The sequence below is a fragment of the Oryctolagus cuniculus genome, chromosome 11 (genome assembly GCF_051225735.1).
Source record: "Oryctolagus cuniculus isolate XC-2025 breed Fujian yellow rabbit chromosome 11, ASM5122573v1, whole genome shotgun sequence".
NCBI classification, from domain to species: Eukaryota; Metazoa; Chordata; class Mammalia; order Lagomorpha; family Leporidae; genus Oryctolagus; species Oryctolagus cuniculus.
In genome coordinates, this window is record NC_142877.1 from 16,794,139 (window position 1) to 16,814,252 (window position 20,114).

The window sequence follows — 20,114 nt, forward strand, 5'->3', positions numbered from 1 at the left end:
GGCTTGTCTTTAATTTGTTCAAATTATGTTAATTAGCTGGCTGGAATGCTTAGCTTCTAGTTAACAGTATTTTTTGATTATCAGAGGGTTAATTGGAAAACATTACTTACTGAAAGTCTTTCCACAATGTGCGAGTGCACTTTCCTAGGCTTACTGGATGTCACTGTGGTCATCAAGGTTCCTGTTATAGCTAGAATCATCCTAACCATGAGTCAACCATAGTTGGACACTTATATGGTGGCTCAGAGCTCCAAAAATGTGCTTCCCAGCTAACCAGGTGAAAAGTGTGTCATGTTTGGGACCTAGATGTGAATGTCACACTATATCATTACAGCCTCATTCTATTGGTTATAAGCAATTTCCACATTTAAGGGGGGAGGAATTAGACACCATCTCTTGAGGAGCAACAGTTGCCAGATTCTAGAAGAGCATGAAGAATAGGAGGTATGGGAAAATCTTCAGATAATACAGTACTTAAATAGCATTGGAAAAGGAGGAGTAGATCAACGAAGGGAGATGGTGTATGCCCAGGACATGAAGTAAAGGAGGTTCTAGTATTAAGTGGTGTAGAAGGGTATTGCTTCATTAGAAAGTGAGATATGGACCTGGACCCGGTAGAAGATGTCTGGAGCAAGAGCGTTCCCGGTGCAGGGAGTAATGAAACTGGCGTGGAGAAGCAGGAGCAAGGAGTAAAGATAACAGAAGATTACACTGTAGAACTAGAGAGGGACCTGCCCATGTAGTACATCGCAAGTCATTATAAGAACGTGGGCTTTCACTCTGAATGAAGTGGAAAGCTACTGAAACATTGTGAGAAGATAAGCGATAATTATCTGACTTTATTTTGAAAGACTCATGCTAAACTCTATGTGGAAATAAGGAGGCAAGGGTGAATGCAGGGAGACCAGTTAGGAGGCATTGCAGTAACCCAGGATAGAGGCTAGTGCCAAAGGCTAGGAATAGCAGAGGATATTGCAAGAAGTGGTTAGATTCTGAATTTATACACACACACAGATACACACATTTGAATATGTATAAATATGTACCTGTATATTTGAAAGGCAGGGAGGGGACAGACTGGGAGAAAGAGACAAACAGAGGTTCTCTTCTCAAATACCTACAAAAGCCAGGACTAGACCAGCCAGAAGCCAAGAACTCAACACAATTCTCCTACAAGGGCAGGAGGGACTAAACTACTTGAGCCATCACTGCTGCCTCCCAGGGTGCACATTAGTAGGAAATTAAAGTGCGAAAGCAGAGCCAAAACACAAACCCAGCACTTCACTATGGAGTGCAGGTATCACAGTGGAGCCTTAACCACAGCCACAGCTGCCTGCATCTGAATATATTTTAAAGATGGCGCCAACAGGATTTCCTAATATGTAGCATGTCAGAGAAAGAGAGGAATTAAGAATGACTCTAAGGCAGTTGCCACTAGAGGGATGGAACTGCCACAGACCAAGATGCTGCAGGTAGAACAGAGGAGGAACAGCTAAAGCTTCCATTTGACCTGAGTTTGTAATGTGTATTGGGCATCCTTGTGAGGGTGGCAGGTGGGAAGCTATCTACATGAGTGTTAAATCTGGGCTAGAAGCCTGGGCTGGAGAGAGAAAGCTTTGGGAATTATTGGCCTATGGATGATATTAAAGTCACAAGACTGGATTAGGTTACCATGCGAGCATAGACAGAGACAAGGATCAAGGACTGGTCTTTTCTTTGAGACAAGTAATCGCTTCCCTAGGACAGTTCTTGGGCTCAGGTCTAGGAACTGAGGAGTAAATAAAGCCCTTGACTTCTGGGGGACTTAGAGTCCTTTCTTAGAGACAGGTTTATAAATCGATCATTTTAGCTTCTTGGCAAAGGGCAGCAATAGAGGTACAAGCAGAGCAATAGGGACCCGTAGGGTGGGATGTGTTAGCCTAGCACACAGGTAGATGGGCAGTGAGTCTCCGGGAGACCTAAAGCCTAAATCAAAGCTTGAGAAACAGGAATAAGCCAGTGAAAGGAGGGGAGCGTGTTCCATGAAGAGGAACCAGAACAAAGCATGGCATGCGAGTGTACGGAGCAGGATGACGCAGGAGCTGGGACAGTTGGTACACAGAGAGGGGAGAGGGCATGGAGGGAGGCAGGGCTGACATTGTCAACAGGGCAAGGGTCACCAGAGCGTGTATTTGTTGGGCTAAGGAGGTTGGATTTTATTTCGGGGGCCATGAGAGCCATAGAAGGGAGCAAGCTGGTTGATTGGTTGGTTGGTTTTAAGTAGATTTGCATGTTAAATCTCATGGTGATTGCAGCCCAGACACCAGAGGCAGAGGCAGGTAGGCGGCCAGCACAGCAATTCAAGGAAAAGAAGGGACTGCCGGAACCAGGAGATTGGGCTCAGAGCCCAGGCAGGCCCACACACTCTCTGAATGTAAAGCCATAAAATCAGCTTCTTCTCTTTGACATGAAGGCTTGAGTCTCCTAGTTCATATTTTAAGTTCCATTATTTGAAGTGAAACATGAATAGTCCTGAATTGAAAGTCAGAATGCCTGGATTCCAGTCCTGTCACTTTCAAGAAGGATCTGGGAGACGGTAGACAGGTCAATGCCCCCCCCTGCCCCCCCGCCAACCTTCTAGATTTATGAAGCCAAGGCAAGAGTGTGGATCAAAATGATTCAGAGAACCCCCTATGGCTGATATTCTGGGAGACTGAGCAGGAACCAACAGGCCTCCTTCCCATGGGGAACCCCAGGGCTCCACTCCTGGGGTACCACCCCTGTGGTTATGCTCAGGCTGTAGCTATTCTGACTGGCTGTGGGCCTGGGGCTCCTAAGAACTCAAGGAGACCCACAAGAAAAACGTTCCCTGCCACGCAGACCTGGCTGTCCGTCAGAAGTTTTCCACCTTGGCTGCATGTTAGAAATACCTGGGGAGGTTTTAAAAATTCCGACACCCAGGCCACGTTTCAGACCAATCGAATAAGAATTGTGGGCATGGATGCTGGGGGAAATGCAGGGCCAGTGTTTCCTAAGCCTCCAAGTAATTGAACATCCTCTTGCAGTGGTGAGGCAGTGAACTAAGGAAACACACGGCACCCCCAGTGTGTGTCCTGCTTCTGCCTGCGGTCTCATTGCCTGCACCCCTGCTGAGGGAACACAGCCATGTCCAAGTCGAGGGACCTGCCATGATCCTGGACCGCAGCATCCTCCCTTCTCCTCATCCTAGTTCCCCCGGCCCAAATTCCCCTGCCTTTCCCACATACAAAACAGAAACCCTAAGCATGGACACAAACGCTAATGGATGTTGGCTAAAGGACAGGGTTATCTGTGTGCCCTGTACCTTTAGCCATCCGGGTTAGAAGAGCAGCAAGTCTGGGGAAGATGAGGGAGACCAGGAACAGGTGACTTTGTGATGAAGAGAAGGAAGCATGTTCATCCCAGTCCCAACCAGACAGGCTGTCATAAGAATGGGAAGAACCCAGCAGGGCATCCAGAAGGTATGTGGTTATTACAGCTCCATTAAGACTGTTTAAATCAACAAGGAACAGCTGGGAGGAATAGAATGCTGCCTAATGAGGAGCAAACATTTGTTCATTTTCCAGGGCTGGGCAGACACGCCTTGTCCATGGCTTTCCAGGGCACAGACTACTGTTGCCATCTTGCTCTTAGTCATCAGTGTACAGCAGTGGGCAGGCAGCCCCCCGGGGGGCATGAGCACAGAGGTGGAAGCTTCAGGGCAGCCCTGTGCCTCCCTCTCTGCCCAGAGCCACCTGGGCAGGGCTGCCACTGTGTTTCTCTCCCGGGTTGGTGACACAGTCACAGAGCACGCCACAGCAGGTGACTCACAGGGATTTCTGGTTCAGCTCCTTCATTTGCAGATCACAGTGGTTCTGGGAAGCAACCTGAAGAAGTAGGGCAGATGCGCAAATCACAGTGTGGATGGGAAAACCATGATTGTTCTGCACCTGTGAAAACTCATAATGACCAAAAGAGAAAGACCTGGGCTCCTCCTGCTGTTTTACCCCATCCCACTCCGCCCCAAGATTAGGAAAGGAAGCAAATGGGCCATTTCTAGGGAGCACCCTAAAGGTATCAGCAACCCAGATGGTTTCAGGTTACAATGTTTCCAGCAGGCAAGAACTCCAGTGGAAGACACCTGTTAACTCCCTCCTTTCCTTGTAGTCTATTTTTTCTGCTTCAACTTATCATCCTGTTTGTAACAGGGCAAATAGTATTTGTGTGTGTGTGTGCTTAATGAGAATGCTCCCGACCACGTCCACAATTTCCAGGTGATACTAGAGAGAAACCGGCTGTCAGTTCTGAATCCGCTCTTGAGATGCTCGGTGTTTTTGGCAAGGCCTTCCTCTCTCATGGGCCCAGTTTCAGCTTCTGTGAAATGTTAGATTACATAGTTAGCAGAGACTCCGGAGCCTGGTAATGTGTGCTTCTACCTTGTAGGCATTCATCTGCCCAGAAACACTGATTGAGTAGCTACTGCGGACCCTACCCTGCGTTAGGCACTGGAGATAGGAAGCTACTTGAAGACAATGGAGGCCTTATTTAAAGGGAGTCCATGCTCTTGCTATGTGATGCTGTCGCAGGACTCTATATGAAATGCTCGGGAGACCTTGAGTAAGGAAGGTTCAGGGCAAAGATGCGTTGTTGTTGTTATTGTCTATTGTTGCTTTTTGCCACTTCTTGTTGCCTGGATCAATCTGAAGCCTCCCAAAAGACGAGACCTTGAGTTGAACAAAAAAAAAAAATGACAGTTAAGGGTAACCACGAGAGCTATATATGCAAAGATTGAAAACATAAAAGAATTGCAGCGTCACAGCCAGCTTTTAGAGGGGAAACAAAGAAGACCGCCTATGAAAAGGGAAATAAAATGAAAGGAGATGGGGAGATAAATAGGACTCAACACCCCTTGCACTGTTCCCCTGAACAGAATTCACAGGGCCGTAATCATAGCCTCTGGCAATCTACCTTGTGATGCTGGCTGCCTGCCATCAAGTTTAGGGACCCAGAACCGGCCACCCAGACATGCATATTTGATGATGGGGACAATGTGTAGGCAACTGGAAGGCCTGAGAGTCTATAACCTGGAGTGGGGTACGGGGATCCCCAAGGTCATCAACTTGGATCTGGGGGAGAGACGGACCTCGCACATGAGCTTCCCTGTTAAGCTGTGGCCTTGTTGCTGGTCAGGAAGGATCTGACTCATCTCTTCCCTGAAGCATCTGGAAAGTAGTATATAAATGTAGACTGCTACCTTAATTGAATTATAAAGTGCTGGTGAAGAATTTTGGGTATTTAAGTATAGTTACATCCCCTCCCCTCAAAAAAATAAAGGCAGCATTTCTTGAAGAAATAAACCAAAATGGAAAGACCAGCACGTCTGAGGGCAGTCTCCACAGCATACCAAGCATCTGCCTTCCCATTTGACATTGAATCTTCCCTGTAACTCTTATTCCTGTCTGCTTTGCTGCCTGAAACCATGGCTCAGACTGAGACCTGTGTCAGAAGCACCTGAGAGGTAGTAAATGGCACTGAGGCACGGGCTCATAGTTGCAGCCAAGAACCTGGGCTCCTGCATGTCACCAAATCCCCAAGGGTGTCTGGATACTAGCAAAGTTTGAGAACCATTGGCGCAGAATTTGTCATTTGAAAGAGACTTTGTAGCTTTTCGTTGAGCCTTTTAAAGGGTGCTTTGTGACTCTACACACCAGCGTGCATTCAACTACTTTGCCTTGATCAAAGCTCCTGTCACAGACAAATACCCCGTCTTGCTGCAATCTGATTCTCTGCTTAGTTTCCCTAGCAGAGCTCATAAATTACCGTCTATTTAGTGACATGGTGTGCAATAATATTTGCTCTCCTGATGCCACTCTGAGTAGATGTCATTAGTCATCCTTTCTTGCCTTCTGTGTCCACATTTGTAATCCCTAAGGCATGTGCTTTTCAACACAGAAGGGAAGGTGGCATTTGTTGAAAGCTTGGATCGGCCAAGGCCACAGCTAACTCATACAATATCTTAGCGTGAAATAGCAAAAGGGGCACCTGCCTCAAGGTCATCGACTGTCATTGTCCAGAAAATAGTCACAGTTCATGTAGAAGTCTGTCGTGTCTGCCATATGCAGGGTGCTACCTTAAACGTGCTATTCTTGTGTAGTGCTCAACCTGTATGGCAGTCCTTGCTGACCCTTGCTGTTGACCAGTGGGCCACAGACTTTGGTACATGTGGGGATTAAATGAACCCATAGACTGCAATGAAGAACAGCCCTGAGACTTCCAGCAGATCATGACAATCATGCCCATTCTCTAAACACCATGTCCTACCTGTACCTACAGTCACCCATTTGTCCATTTTTCCCAGAATGGACTCAGTTTTAAAACTCAAAGTCCTATACCCTTTGGTCCAAGACAAACTAGGATGTATGTTGCAGAAAATCTCCATCCTTTCCCTTCTTACAAAAAATAAAAATAAAAAACTCCTAGACACTTCTGATAAAATGGAGCCAGGGCGTGAATTCCAGGAGCAGACCAAGAAGGCTCAGCACTGTATGCTTGGGATAAACTAGAAGGAGTTGCTGAATGCCTGTGTGCCAGGCACTGGGCTGGTGATACAGGCATTATGTCAGGTAATCACTTATAGTCACCAATTCTGTACAGTGTCTATACACTGTCAAAATTACATACTGTAAATTCATATTGAGGGGATGTAATTTCTGTAAGTTTTAAACAAATGCATAGAGTTATATAAAGACCATGGGCCAGCGCCGCGGCTCACTAGGCTAATCCTCCGCCTTGCGGCGCCGGCACACCGGGTTCTAATCCCAGTCAGGGCGCCGGATTCTGTCCCGGTTGCCCCTCTTCCAGGCCAGCTCTCTGCTGTGGCCCAGGAAGGCAGTGGAGGATGGCCCAAGTGCTTGGGCCCTGCACCCCATGGGAGACCAGGAGAAGTACCTGGCTCCTGCCATCGGATCAGTACGGTGCGCTGGCTGCAGGGCGCCGGCCGCGGCGGCCATTGGAAGGTGAACCAACAGCAAAAAGGACTGTCTCTCTCACTGTCCACTCTGCCTGTCAAAAAAATAAAATAAAATAAAATAGAGTTATATAAAGACCAACATGACCAAGATACCTAAGATTTCCATGAGCCACAAACAGCCCACACTGCTGCCCCCGTATCGTGAAATGCCCTCCCCTAACCTGAAGTGTATGTTATTGACTTCATTTTCAGGAAAGGTGATACTTTGAGTAGTAAAAAGATTTGCAGTAAAAATATTCAAACACTGGTCTGTCTGCCTTTTGCGAAGCCCTGCTGTTCCCTGAATTATAAAGGGGGTTTCCGGGGAGAGGTGTTCTCAGCCACTTACCCTAATGCTGGCACTGTCTCAGCCCCCACCTCTTAAGAGATGTCAAAAATTTCCCGTTGACTTCATGTGCAAGGCGTATTCCTTAACAAGATAAATGGTGAAAGGTCCACGTGAGATGACGTCTCCTCAGTGAAGACTTTCCCGAATCTTCCCCACACCGGTGATAGGCAGGGTCATGGGAAAATCCTGACGGGCTGGACTGACTGTGAAGGAGCCTGGGCTTCAGTTCTGCCCTGAAGCGTCTGCCAGGAACTGCCTGATCAGCAATCTCTGGGTCTGGTTTTGCTGCACCCCGAGGCATATCATATCCAATTATCTCCAGGGATACAGTCAAGTCAGAGAGAGTGAATGGGGGTATCAGAGCTGACAAAATCTGCTGAGGATAGCGGGGTGAACAGCTAAATGATGTGATGGCCATCCCCTCAACCTTGGCTTGGAGGTGAGATGCTCTTGGGAGTATCGTGTTCTGATGTCGCACTATTTTGGGCATTGCTTTAAAAAGCACAGCTCCAAAGAAGAGTGTCCAAAGACAAATGAAAAGCTTGAAAATTGGCCCTCTTAGCTAAATAGGGTCAAACCAACAGGTAGAAAAAGGCACCAGCTCAGTAGGCCTCAGACATAATTTTCAGTTCTGAAAGAGAATGGAGTACTAAGTAGGGAAGCCACGGTGGTTGCAGTCCTATGGAGTGAATCAGCAGGGAACAAGCAATCTGTGGCTTGCGGTCATGTGATCTGAGCCTTCCATTGGTTTCAGTGGGCTCCAGCTTCCTGGCTGGGAGGGTGGGTTTTAATCACAGGGAGAGCTGGTCTGGGGCAGGCACCAGATGATAATTTTAGGATAAAATCTTTTAAGTGTATCAACAAGAATAAAGAGGGGTTTCTGGTGCAAGTGTTCTCATCAACTTATGCTGGCATTGTCTCAGCCCCCACCTCTTAAGAAATGTCCAGAATTTCTCATTGACTTAGAATAAGACTCATGCTCTTGACCTTGATTGAATCTCCCTGCAGCCCCCCAGTCCTCGTCATGTGTCATTCTCACCTTTTTATTCTGTCTGCTCTGGAGAGCCTGCCTTTGAGTTCTAGAACACAATGTACTCATTCCATCCCAGAGACTGTACCATTCTTTCCTCAGCACTTATGGTGGCTGGCACCCGCTCATCACCAGCTTTTCAGCTCAGTGTGTCAAACAGCCCCAGTGTTAAACCAGTTGGGTTTATTGCTTGTTGCAGCAAGCTGAGTGCATAAGCTCGGGGGACTGTGAGACATCTCAGGAAGTTAGACAGGACTCAGAAAATGGGCCGTGTTAGGTGATTTGGGAAACAGTTTAAGGAAGCAAGGTTCTGTTACAAGTAGGACTCTACTAGGAAGTGCTGTGATTAGATACCTTAATAAATCTTAACTGCAGAAAGGAAGATTCTAACACAAAGAAGCAGTAGTCATTCATACTAGATGGAATAGGGGTATCTTTGCCAGCTTATGTTTTTGTCTGTATTCAGATTTGACTTCCTTTCTGTCTCGTTCTGCCATGGTCATAGAACAGCCTTGTTGGGTGTGAGTGAGCTGTGATGTTGTTGATGTTCAACAGGGGACACCAGGGCCCTGCACTGAGTGCCAGGCCAGCTCCTCAGTAGCAGGGCTGATTTTCTCTCTCTCAGACGTCACCTTTTGGAGGAGTCGTGCCCAAGCCTAAGTTGTCCCTTTCCTCTAACCACCAACTACCCCAGCCACTTAGTCATCCCCTTGATGGCCCTTGATATACCCAATTTTCTATAGGTTTGCTTATTTATGGTCTATTCCTCCTCACAAATAGAACTATGAATGAGAATGAGTCTGTTTCTTCCACTCCTGTTACCTCCAAGAAGCAGCACAGGTGGCCGTGTGGAAAGAGGGAAGTGAGGAAGGGAGGGAAGACTCAGGCTGTGTCTTGGGCAAATCATTTCCTGTCTCTGGACCTCACCTTGCTCATTTATGCAAACAATTTTCTCAACCCTTCCCAATCTGATGTTTTAGGAGTCTACAAATACCAAGGCTCTGTTCTCCAGGGACAAAGAAATCCCCAAATACATCCTTTGGTTTAAAAACAAAAGGTACCTTCCATGGAAAGCAACTCTGTAGCAGACTAGGGAACATTTTCTTAGAGAGGAATGCGAAACCAGAGCTCAACACTCTAAGGAGAAGAGAATGAGAAAAGGAAAGCAGAGATTGATAATGGATGAATATAATGATATGGCAATCTTGGTTTCAAAAGAATGTGATTAGCTCCTAATGACTGCCACCATTCCCTGGTCAATCTACTGTAACTAGCCGCTAATGTAAAAATAATGCCCCTTCGGCTGCTTGCTTTGAAGATGGAGATGAGTCTCCCTTTCATACTTTAACCCCCTCACATTTTTCCCTTGAAGGGATTATCCCCTGTTAGATTGCAGCTCCCTAAAAAGGGAAATGGATGTGTGATCAAAGCTTGCCAATTAGGGGGTCATTACCACTCCCTCCCGGGTGGCTGTATTAGCCCTCGCCTTCTCTGCCTTTGACAACATCAGCACTGCCCCCGAGATCCATTCCCTCTCTGTCAGCCTCCACTTGGGGGAGAAGGAGGCTCCTGGGACTGTACCGGGGTCTGTGGTGGTTTCCCACAGAGATTGCCACTCACTCATCACCACTGTTTTTGCTAGGTCTGTGTTGGTTAAGGAAGAGCTGCATGCCGGGGAGGCTCCGTGGCCTTGATGTTGAGAGTTCTGTGAACTGTTAACGTTTGCCAGATCTCGGTATCACATTCCAGAGGGTGCACACTGCCTTGGGTCCCCCGGAAGAGAAAGAAAACCAAGGCATGGCATGCAAAGAGGCAAACGTGCAGTGAGTCTTCCCCAAAGAGAGGCAGGGAGCTTTGGGAGGTTGTGAACTCCCTGTCACCGAGGGCGCCCAAGTGGGAGACGCGAGGATCTACTTCCCAGGTGCCTGGAAGGCCACGATGGACGGGAACACAATTAGATGATACACAAGGTCACGTGCTCCTGAGATTCCAGAATTGGCCTTTCAGCGGCGCAGAAGCCACCTCGGTCACTGGGTCTCCACTGACCTTCTTTGCAGAGGGGTCATTCAAGCTCACAAGAAACTCAGAGCCCACCCCCAGCTCTGCAGATGTAGTCGTGAATAAGATGCTGTCCTTTCCACGAAGGAACCTTGGCCAGGTTGGGAAATCAACAAAACTACAAGATGGCGACATAATAGAAGTGGCTGATTCTAAGCAATGTTACTTTTTTTTGGGCGGGGCGGGGCGGGCAGGCAGAGTTAGTGAGTGAGAGAGAGAGAGAGAGAGAGAGAGAGGTCTTCCTTCTGTTGGTTCACCCCCCAAATGGCTGCTACGGCTGGTGTACTGCACCAATCTGAAACCAGGAACCAGGCGCTTCCTCTTGGTCTCCCATGTGGGTGCAGGGCCCAAACACTTGGGCCATCCTCCACTGCCTTCCCAGGCCACAGCAGAGAGCTGAACTGGAAGAGGAGCAACCGGGACAGAATCCGGCACCCCAACCGGGACTAGAACCCAGGGTACCAGCGCCGCAAGCGGAGGATTAGCCTAGTGAGCCACAGCGCCGGCCAAGAAGTGGCTGATTCTATCTAGAGCTGCAGTGGGGTGAGGAAGGCTGAACAGAGGTTTCACAAAGAATATGTGTGACCTGGGTTTTGAAGGACACAGAGGAGTTTGCTAGGCAGACTCAGGGAGGAGAATGTGAGGTGGAGGGAACAGCATGCGTACAGTCTCAGAACTCTGAAATACCTTATAGTCGGCTGATCGAAGGAAGGGCGAGCAGTGAACCCGGAGGGCCCTGTGGGGTGGAGCCTTAGAGGACTTGGTATTTTAGGAGTGGAATTGATCCTGGGGACGTGACAAGGGGGAGCGCCTGGGACTTACATTTTAGAAAGATCTCTCTGGTGACGGTGGGGAATGGATTGGCGGGAACAAACCCAGAGCAAGAGAAACCAGCAAGGAGATTCATGGGGTTGTTCCTCCAGGTAGACGTTTTGTTCACAGGCATCACATGGGAGCTCCAGACACCGAAGTCTGTGTCCCACCTCAGAGTCCCACTTCACTGGTGTGGGGTAGGGCCTTAGCGCTCCTTCAACTTTTAAATCCGCCCAGGTGATATCCTGTGCAGCCCTAAAGAGATTTTAAGCAAATGGTGACCCACACCCTGGCACATAACTGTTATTCAATTTGTTTTTTCCAAACTTAGTATAAAAACATACCGAGTACCCTGCCTTTGGTTCCACAGCACTTTGAGGGGATGCAGTTGATGAGCAGTGGGTTGACCTTTGTCATAGAGGGTTTCAGTAGAACAACTCCCCCCAAAATTCAGCTTGCACCTCAGAAAGTGCAGGGCTAACACAGACCAGCAAGCTCCTCCATGCCACACACAGAATGATCTGGAAGGTGAACCTGTGTGGGCTGGAGTTGTCTGACGAGAGTGCAAGACTGTGGCCGGGGCTGGGAGCCTTGTGCAGAAGGCAATGAGCATTTGCAGCCCAGCTCAGGCCTGAGCTGGTGGAGAGATGCATGGAGGGTGGCGGTCTTTTAAAAAGGAACAGGAAGGGGAGGAAGAGGAGAAATGTGCACTAAGCTCCACATTTGTAAGTGAGCATATTCCTGCCTTCATAGTCCTTGTCACACCCAGATTGAAGGCAGAAATTAGTGGCAGTTCAATTCCTGGTTTACCTGCTCTTCGAGATACCCATCTAAAGATGCACACAAAGAAAAAAAAAATCCTGGTCCATTCATAGAGGGAAGGCACCTTATTATTCCCATCTGAAACCTGGGTGAAGCTAAGCTGGGGAACGTGGCTTAAATGAGGAAGCCCAAGCAAAGACACCTAACCTGTGCCCCCCAGTGAACCTGGAATGGGTCAGTAGCAGCGAGGGCACCCACTCTACCTTCACAGTCACTCCATGGTTGGGGACCATGGTCCTGCTTTCAGGGTGAAGATCAGAAACCTAGAAGTGCAGACTAACTCCAGCCCGACGCTCGTTTGTGTAAATGAAGATTTACTGGAACACAGCCATGGCCATGTGTTTGCTTTTTGTCTCTGACTGCTCTCACTCCCCAGTAGTAATCTGAGGACGGGGAGATGCAACAGAGACTGGGAAACAGCCTGCAAAGCCCTGCTCCAGAAACCCACCCAGGTTCACTTAACACCTGAGAGTCTGGAAGCAAGAAAGGTGGCACTGTGCCTGGGCCCTCGCCTTTTCAGAACAACAGGGTCTGCTGCGTGCTTGAGCTTCCGACCAGTCTCCTTACAGACTCCTCCTTGCTTAGGGGGAACCCAGTGAGGAGTAGATGATAAAACCAAGGCTGTGGATGAGAGGAATGAAGCACATGCCCCCTGTGCTGCTGACAATGAGGTGTACAGACTGCAGCTGGGGCACATGCAATCCCAGAAGCAAGGCAAGGACTATGGATGGGACATTCGGCCAGTTCTCCGAGAGCTGGGGTGGAGGCAGTAAGCAGCACGCTGCCTGGCCTTCGTGTGGGGCTCTGCTGAGGCTCTTCACTCCCATGGAGGCCATTCTCCTTCTCTGTTAAGTAACTGACTGCACCCTTGCTTCTGGTTCTGTATCACTTGGCTCATAGCTTTTTTTTTTTTTTTTTTTTTTTTTTTGACAGGCAGAGTGGACAGTGAGAGAGAGAGACAGAGAGAAAGGTCTTCCTTTTGCCATTGGTTCACTCTCCAATGGCCGCCGCGGCTGGCGCACCGTGCTGATCCAAAGCCAGGAGTCAGGTGCTTTTCCTGGTCTCTCATGCAGGTGCAGGGCCCAAGTACTTGGGCCATCCTCCACTGCACTCCCTGGCCACAGCAGAGAGCTGGCCTGGAAGAGGGGCAACCAGGACAGAATCCAGCGCCCTGACCAGGACTAGAACCTGGTGTGCCGGCACCGCAAGGCGGAGGATTAGCCTATTGAGCCATGGCGCCAGCGGCTCATAGCTCTTAGAAATCATCCCGCATGTCTGTTGGCTCCTGTCTTATCTGTGCTTCCATCCTCGTAAATTGATTGAGGACTCCTGTCTCCTGCCCCCTGCTAAGCTCTGGGCCTTTATGTCCAACTTCTTATTTAACATCCCATAGGCATCTCAAACTTGGCTGCCGTTATTAATGTTGTTATTTGTATTATGTTGAGCCTGTTAAAAAACACACAGTACTTGGTGGATAGGCATTGTTCTAAGCACTTTTTTTTTTAAGATTTATTTTTTATTTATTTGAAAGGCAGAGTTACAGAGAGAGAGAGAGGTCTTCCATCCACTGGTTTTCTCCCAAGATGACCACAACAACCGGAGCTGAGCCAATCTGAAGCCAGGAGCCAGAGGCTTCCTCTGGGTCTCCCACATGGGTGCAGGGGCCCCCCAGGTTGGGCTATCCTCAGATGTTTTCCCTGGCACGTCAGAAGTAGAGCAGCAGGGACTCGAAGCAGCACCCATATGGGATGCCGGCGCTGCAGGCTGGGGCGTTAATTCGCTGTGCCACAGCACCGGCCCCTCTAAGTGCTTTTTATACCTGAAACACAACACTTAAATCCTTGCCTCCCCAATCCTGTTTCTGCCCAGGCTTCTCCATCTTCCCCAATGGCATCCCTGTCCATGCAGCTCTTCAAGTCAGTGATCCCCAGAATATGCGCACACTGCCTAGGGCATGGCAGAAACACTAGGGAGTTCCCAAGAGTTATCCTCAAATGCTAATAGACAGTTGGTTGATAAATACCCCAACTCCCTCCATCCTCTGGTGGCACAGCTCTGAGGCATGAGATGTACCTTGGGATTAAGCTCTGGTTGCACATAATGGTAACCTGTTCATTGGTGTACCCTATATTGGCTTTATTCCCTGATGGTCTCACGTCCCCCCTTCTACTACCCATGTTCTTTGACATTGTCTCCCAAACAAACTACTAAAGTTCAGCTCTTTTATCTCTGAGCTTACTTACGGGACATCCCAAATCAACAATATTCAATTGAATGTCCCCAAAACAGCTACTTCTCATAGGTCCGCTGCTGTCACTGCTGGTCCAAGGAGCCGAGATACCAGCATCTCTTCCCTGGACTACTGCTGTAACTTCCCAGCTAATCCTCATTCTTCCCCCGCCATGCTGAAGTCTGTGTTTCCTACAGGAGCCAGCATACATTCTGTGAAACGAAAATCTTCTTAGGGGACTCCCATGCTCAGAACCCTCTACTGATTTCCCATCACACCTTGAATAGCATTGAATTCCTTAACCACAGAGCCTAATGTAATTCAGACTCTTTAGTCCTATGGAGATGTTTCTGTGGCTCTCCTCCTGCCTCCCTGTGCACCTGCTGTTCCCTCTGCCTGGAAAGCCCCTCCTCTTGTTGGCATGGCTGCTGCTTTCAGGACTGAGTCCACGTACATGTTACCTGCACAGAGGGAGCCTCCCACACTGTGCCATCTAGAATCAGTCTCGTTCCTCGTCACTACCCCACGTCCTTCTTTGTTTTCCTCAATCACTTTTTACTATCAGAAATGATAAATTTGCTCATTTAGTCCTTACATCTCCTAGTCAACAGACTGCTCAAGGAAGAATTCTCTAGTTCCCTGCACCTCTAGTTCCATAGAAAAATGCCAACAAATGTGAGGGATTTAGTAAGTAAAGGATGGATGGGTGGGTGGATGGATGGGTGAATGAATGAATTAATGAATGACTTCCTTACTGGATGAGATTGTGAGTTCCAGACTGACCTGCAGAAGACATCAATAATATCCAAGTCAACGAGTGAGCAAGAAAGTTTGTAGAAGAGCAAGGCTGTGTTCTCCCCAGGCCCCAGCCTCACAGCCCTTTATGATGAGTGACCTGTCACGGGTGGGTCCCATTTCCCTTGCTGGTTGTCTACACCTGGACAAAGCTCCTATGTCAGGCAACCCTAACCTCCCTGTCATTTCTTTTTAGGCCTTGCCAGAGGGGCAGACAGCTTCGTGGGACACAGCCAAGGAGGATGAAAACCGCAATAAGAATCGATACGGGAACATCATATCCTGTAGGTGCCCTCTGCAAAGGCCCCAGCAGCAAGGTTTGGGGATATGGGGGGAATGACGCTGTTCTCTATTTGCAATTTGTTATCAAACAGTCATTGATGTGTTCAGCTTTAGGTTCATGTGCCAAGCTGGGAGTTTCATTGTAACTGTCTTGTCACACCTGGCCTTGTTGTCAGAGCACGGCTGGTCTCACGGGGAGGGAGCAGGTGGGGATGTGTTCAGGCGGAGTAGATCCTTGGGGATCTACCTGGGGAGAACCTCCGAAGGGTGGGCAATTGCTCAGGCCCAGGAAGAAGCCCAGCCAGACGGTGGCCATAGAGAAGACCCCACCACTGGGCAGATGGATGAGCCTGGCGTTTCCAGAAGCTCCTCCAATTCAGAGGGCTTTCGTGGCAGCAACTTGGGGGTGGAGAGCAAGGTCCAGCCCATATGGGCGAGACAAAGTGTTCTTCTAAGGCAGAGTCCCAAGTAAGAACTGATGCGTGGAAGGGGCCTGACAGTCTGGGAAATGGCCAGTTCACGGATTGAAGGAGCTGGGACTACTCTGATCACGCAAAAGAGGATTTATGCAATGCAAATTCTCCCTAACCCCATTACCAGTAGGGCAGAGCCTGAAAAGAGAAGGCCTGCACTCGGGGCCTACGCCAGTGCTACAATGAAGGTTCTGAGTCTGCAAGAGGAAAGCTGGTTTGTTGCAAAGCTAGGACGCTACCTTTTGCCCGAGAATGAGCTTCATCCTGTAGGCCATCCAGCGAGTGACTTGATACAGTCAGTGATGGCCAGTAGAGCCCTCTGGAGTCACACTTCCTGGGTCTCTATCCCAGCTCTGGGGCCCTGGTCTCCTGTCTCCTCTGAGCATAGTTTCCTCACCTCTGGAATGATGAAGATAGTAGGGACAGAGTGATAGAAAGAGATACATGCAACACTTGGCGTTAATACCTGGCGCCAGTTCTCTTAGCTATAGGGTTACATTATCAGGCTCATTGTTGAGCAGGCTATATCATTCCACCTATGTGGGGACACAGAATAAGATGGGTTGGTGGCAGAAAAATTAAACTGGGCATGGATGGAGGCAACGGGACCCGTCGGGAGACTACTGCAGAGGATTATGGGGCCTGGACAAAGACAGTGACGGTCCTTGTGTGTGACTGGTGTGTGTGTTTCAGTTCTGGGAGGAGAGGAACGGAGAGACCGCCAGAAAACTGAATACCATGCACAGGAAACACCCAAGCATTGTCACTGCCAGATGTTGTTGCAGAGTCCGAAAACCATAAATCCAGAAGGGACGGAGTTATCTCGTGCAAGATGCTGAGCACGTATCCTGATTAGAAGAGGGCTCTCCGCCGGCCCTTGTGTGGTTCATTGTTGCCATCCTGAACCCGCTGATATCTCACCAACCATATGGGGAGTATTGCTTGGTGTCTGGTCCTGGGGTAACCCGGCTCAGCCAGACGGGAAATAAAAGGATCCTGGATGGCAAATAATTGTTTCTAGCACAGTTCAATGTTTTGCTTTATTTTAGCTGTCTAGACATTGCCCAAGAAAAAGCTTGGATAAAGAAAGAGTAAGATACAGGCAGATTGTAAAGGGATAAAGAGGCAGAAGTTTTAGCTTAGCTGTTTCCTGTGCTGATTTAGAAATGGGCTATGAATGGTGGGACTAATCAGAAAACATTTCTAATTTGTCTCTTGAAACACAGCAAGATTTTCTGCAAGCGCTGGGAGGAGATATTCAAATAGTCAGCAAATGTGTATTAGGACTTGGGGGAAGTGGGCTTCCTCTGAGCAGGCCTGGCACTGGGCACTGAGAGCTGTGGTCCCTCCCCTGGGTAGCCCCCACCCTGGCCCCAGGGCCCCAGGTGGCTCCGTGCCCTGACCCGTCCCCAGCATCCTGTGCTGTATAAGCCCTAGTCACTTACCCATTGTCCCTATGAGCTGGGGAGTTCTGATAGCATCCACGAAATTCCAGGTGATGCAACGTTAGACAAGCACTCTAATCCTTGATATCCATAAAATGGACATAACAGCGTCTTCCTCCTAAGGATGTCACACAGTTAAGAAGAAAAAAAAAAAAGTACAGGGAAGAAAAAAATGTCTAGAGTGCAGCAAAGGGCTCCTGACTCCTTGACAGATGAGGGCATCCGGGACGCGCCCCACTCCCAGGTCAGTGCCTAGGGATCTGAGGGCCAGAAGCCAAGCTATGCCGGCCTTCGAAAGGTTCATGGAAAATGGAGTTAGAGCCAGGCAAAGATTTTCCGGGGATTTTCCATGAAGGACTTGAAGTGCCCTTTTGCCTCTCTGCCCAGCCTCCACGGCTCATCCTCGCCCAGGCCACCACCAGCTCTCACAGGGACCCTGCCAGCCTCCATCCTGGGTGCCCTACAACGTTTGGCCCCAACTTTCTGCCGATCTGATCCTTGACAAAAACTGGAAGGATCTCTCTCAAACAGGAGGTGGACAATGTTGTTTCCTACGAAAAACCCCTGGAATGGTTTCTCCTCACTCTTGTACTCTCCTTAGTGAAAGACCCTCAGCTGTTCTTCTAGTCTCCTCTCACATCATGCTGCTCCATCACAGCCTCCTCGATTAAACCAGGACCTTTGCCCCAGGACCTTTGAACGTTCTGCTCTAATAAAGCACTCCTCCCCCCCTCTTTCTTCACTTAGTCTTTAGATCTCAGCTCAGTCATCACTTTCATAAAAGAATTCTTCTGATCCTTTGAATTTGATCAAAATCCTACTCTTCAGGGACTGGCTGGCATCGTAGCTGCTTGAGCTATGGCTATAACCCCGGCATCCCATATCAGTGGTGGTTTGAGTTCTGGGTGCTCCACTTCCAGTCCAGCTCCCTGCTAGTGTACCTGGGGAAGCAGCAGGTGCATCCGCATGTGAGTCCCAGGTGTAGTACTTGGCTCCTGGCTGTGGTCTGGCCCAGCCCTGGCTGTTAATACCCATTTGGGGAGTTAACTGATAGATGGAGATCTCTGTCTCTCTCTGTCTGTCTCTTTATCTCTCTCTCTCTCTCTCTCTCTCTCAACTCTATCATCTCTAACTCTCTCTCTGTCTGTCTCTTTATCTCTCTCTCTCTCTCTCTCTCAACTCTATCATCTCTAACTCTCTCTCTGTCTCTCCCTCTCTCTGTAACTGTGCCTTTGCTCACTCTGAGAGCACAATGTGTGTTTCTCCTTCGCCCTCATCACCACTGTGGCCTTCAGATGGCCATCTGGTGACGGCTTGACTCCTCGCCAGAATAGATGCCCTGTGACCAAGGCCGTCATGTGCTTCTGTTTCCCCAAACCTGGCATTTGGTGCCTGGTAAATAGACACTGAATGTGAGGAAGACCCTGTGAGACTTGAGTGGAGGGGATCGCTCCCGCTCTGCTTCCCAAATAACATGATAGAATGATGGACGGAGAAGGGTGAATGAAATGACACGTGAAACCGTGCTAGTCCAGTACGGGAGAAGACACTGAGCGTGACTGAAGAGAGCAGGGAGATGGGACACAGGAAGCGGAGGAGGAAGAGACCAGTCTGTGCCCTCTGAGAGCTGCTGCCACAGGGCAGGGTCCAGGGAATTAGGTCAAATGGTGATGGGGACTAGAACTCCATCACTGCAATGTAGAGCATGCTTGGTGCCCCACCCACACCCGATGACCTCACCACCTCACTGTGAGAGTGGGCACCCGGGGCCAGCACAAGGGTGGGATGAGATGAGTGAGATCCCTAGGGTGCAGTGTCCACGGAAACCTCAGGCTCAGCTGTTGATCCTGCATTGGCAGGACCCCGAGAGTGAGCTCCTCATCATTTGTCCTGTCTGTGTGTGTGTGTGTGTGTGTCTGTCTGTCTGTCTGTCTCTCTCTCTCTCTCTTTCCATTCTCCAAAGCTGGGAAGGATGCTCTGCCCAGACCCAGGGCGCCCTGCACATGCTGGAGAATTGACGCCATCAACCAGGAACCGCCCCAGCTTCCTCGCCTTCCCGCTGAAGTGCATGTTCTGCACCTTGTCCGGAGTTCCCACAGGATCAGGCTCTCGTGGCCCACAGTAGTAATGGACTTGAACACTCACCTTAGCCGGGCTGTCTTCCTTCCCCTGACTTTCTTCTCTCTTTGCTCCCAGTCTTCCCTCGTCTTCCTCCATAAATGACTTGCCCTGGAACCCTTGTATGACATTTACTTGGTGGTAAACCCAAATAGATGCAGGGGGCATGTGAGCACCCTAAGAATATCACTTCCATCACTTCCAAATAATCCTTTCTCCTGTCTAACGTAAGGATGAATAATCCAGCAACAAATTGGAGCTGCTGAGTCTGCACCCAGTACTGAAAGGAAACAGTGCTGAGGCAACCAGTGGATCCAGAAATTAGCACAAGACATAAAGGGAAACCAAAAACTGGGGGTAGAGGTCTTGGAGCTGAAACAGGAAAGGTAAAAGAGAAACAGCCTGAGGAATGGAAAGTGTTCCTGCCCTTGTGTGTGTCCCTCCCAAAGGCAAGGCCTGCTGGGGCTTGATAAATAGAAATATTCTTGGCACAAGAAGGAAACCGAGTGTGATTAGCATCTTAAGGAACCCAGAGCACTGAGAGGCTGGAGTGGAGGACAAAGGCCCAGGCCAGGGAGAACAGAAGAGATTCAAGGGGAAGAGCAGGAGGGAGGGCGCTGCCTACAATGAAACAGTGAGAGAGAAAGCTCGGTGCAAGAACCCCTTTCTTCCAAACGACTGTATTTAGAATTT

The 20,114-nt window shown here is 49.1% G+C and overlaps 1 protein-coding gene across 3 annotated transcripts in view; it reads left to right on the forward strand.

Annotated features, from left to right (window-relative positions):
* The window catches only part of PTPRT (protein tyrosine phosphatase receptor type T), a 1,117,000-nt gene that overhangs the window by 1,038,038 nt on the left and 58,848 nt on the right, over positions 1-20,114 (forward strand). For all 3 annotated transcript variants that reach the window (XM_070051826.2, XM_051846098.3, XM_051846094.3), the window contains one exon: positions 15,300-15,387. In XM_070051826.2, the coding sequence (XP_069907927.2) occupies positions 15,300-15,387 (88 nt within the window). The remainder of the gene's footprint in view (positions 1-15,299; positions 15,388-20,114) is intronic.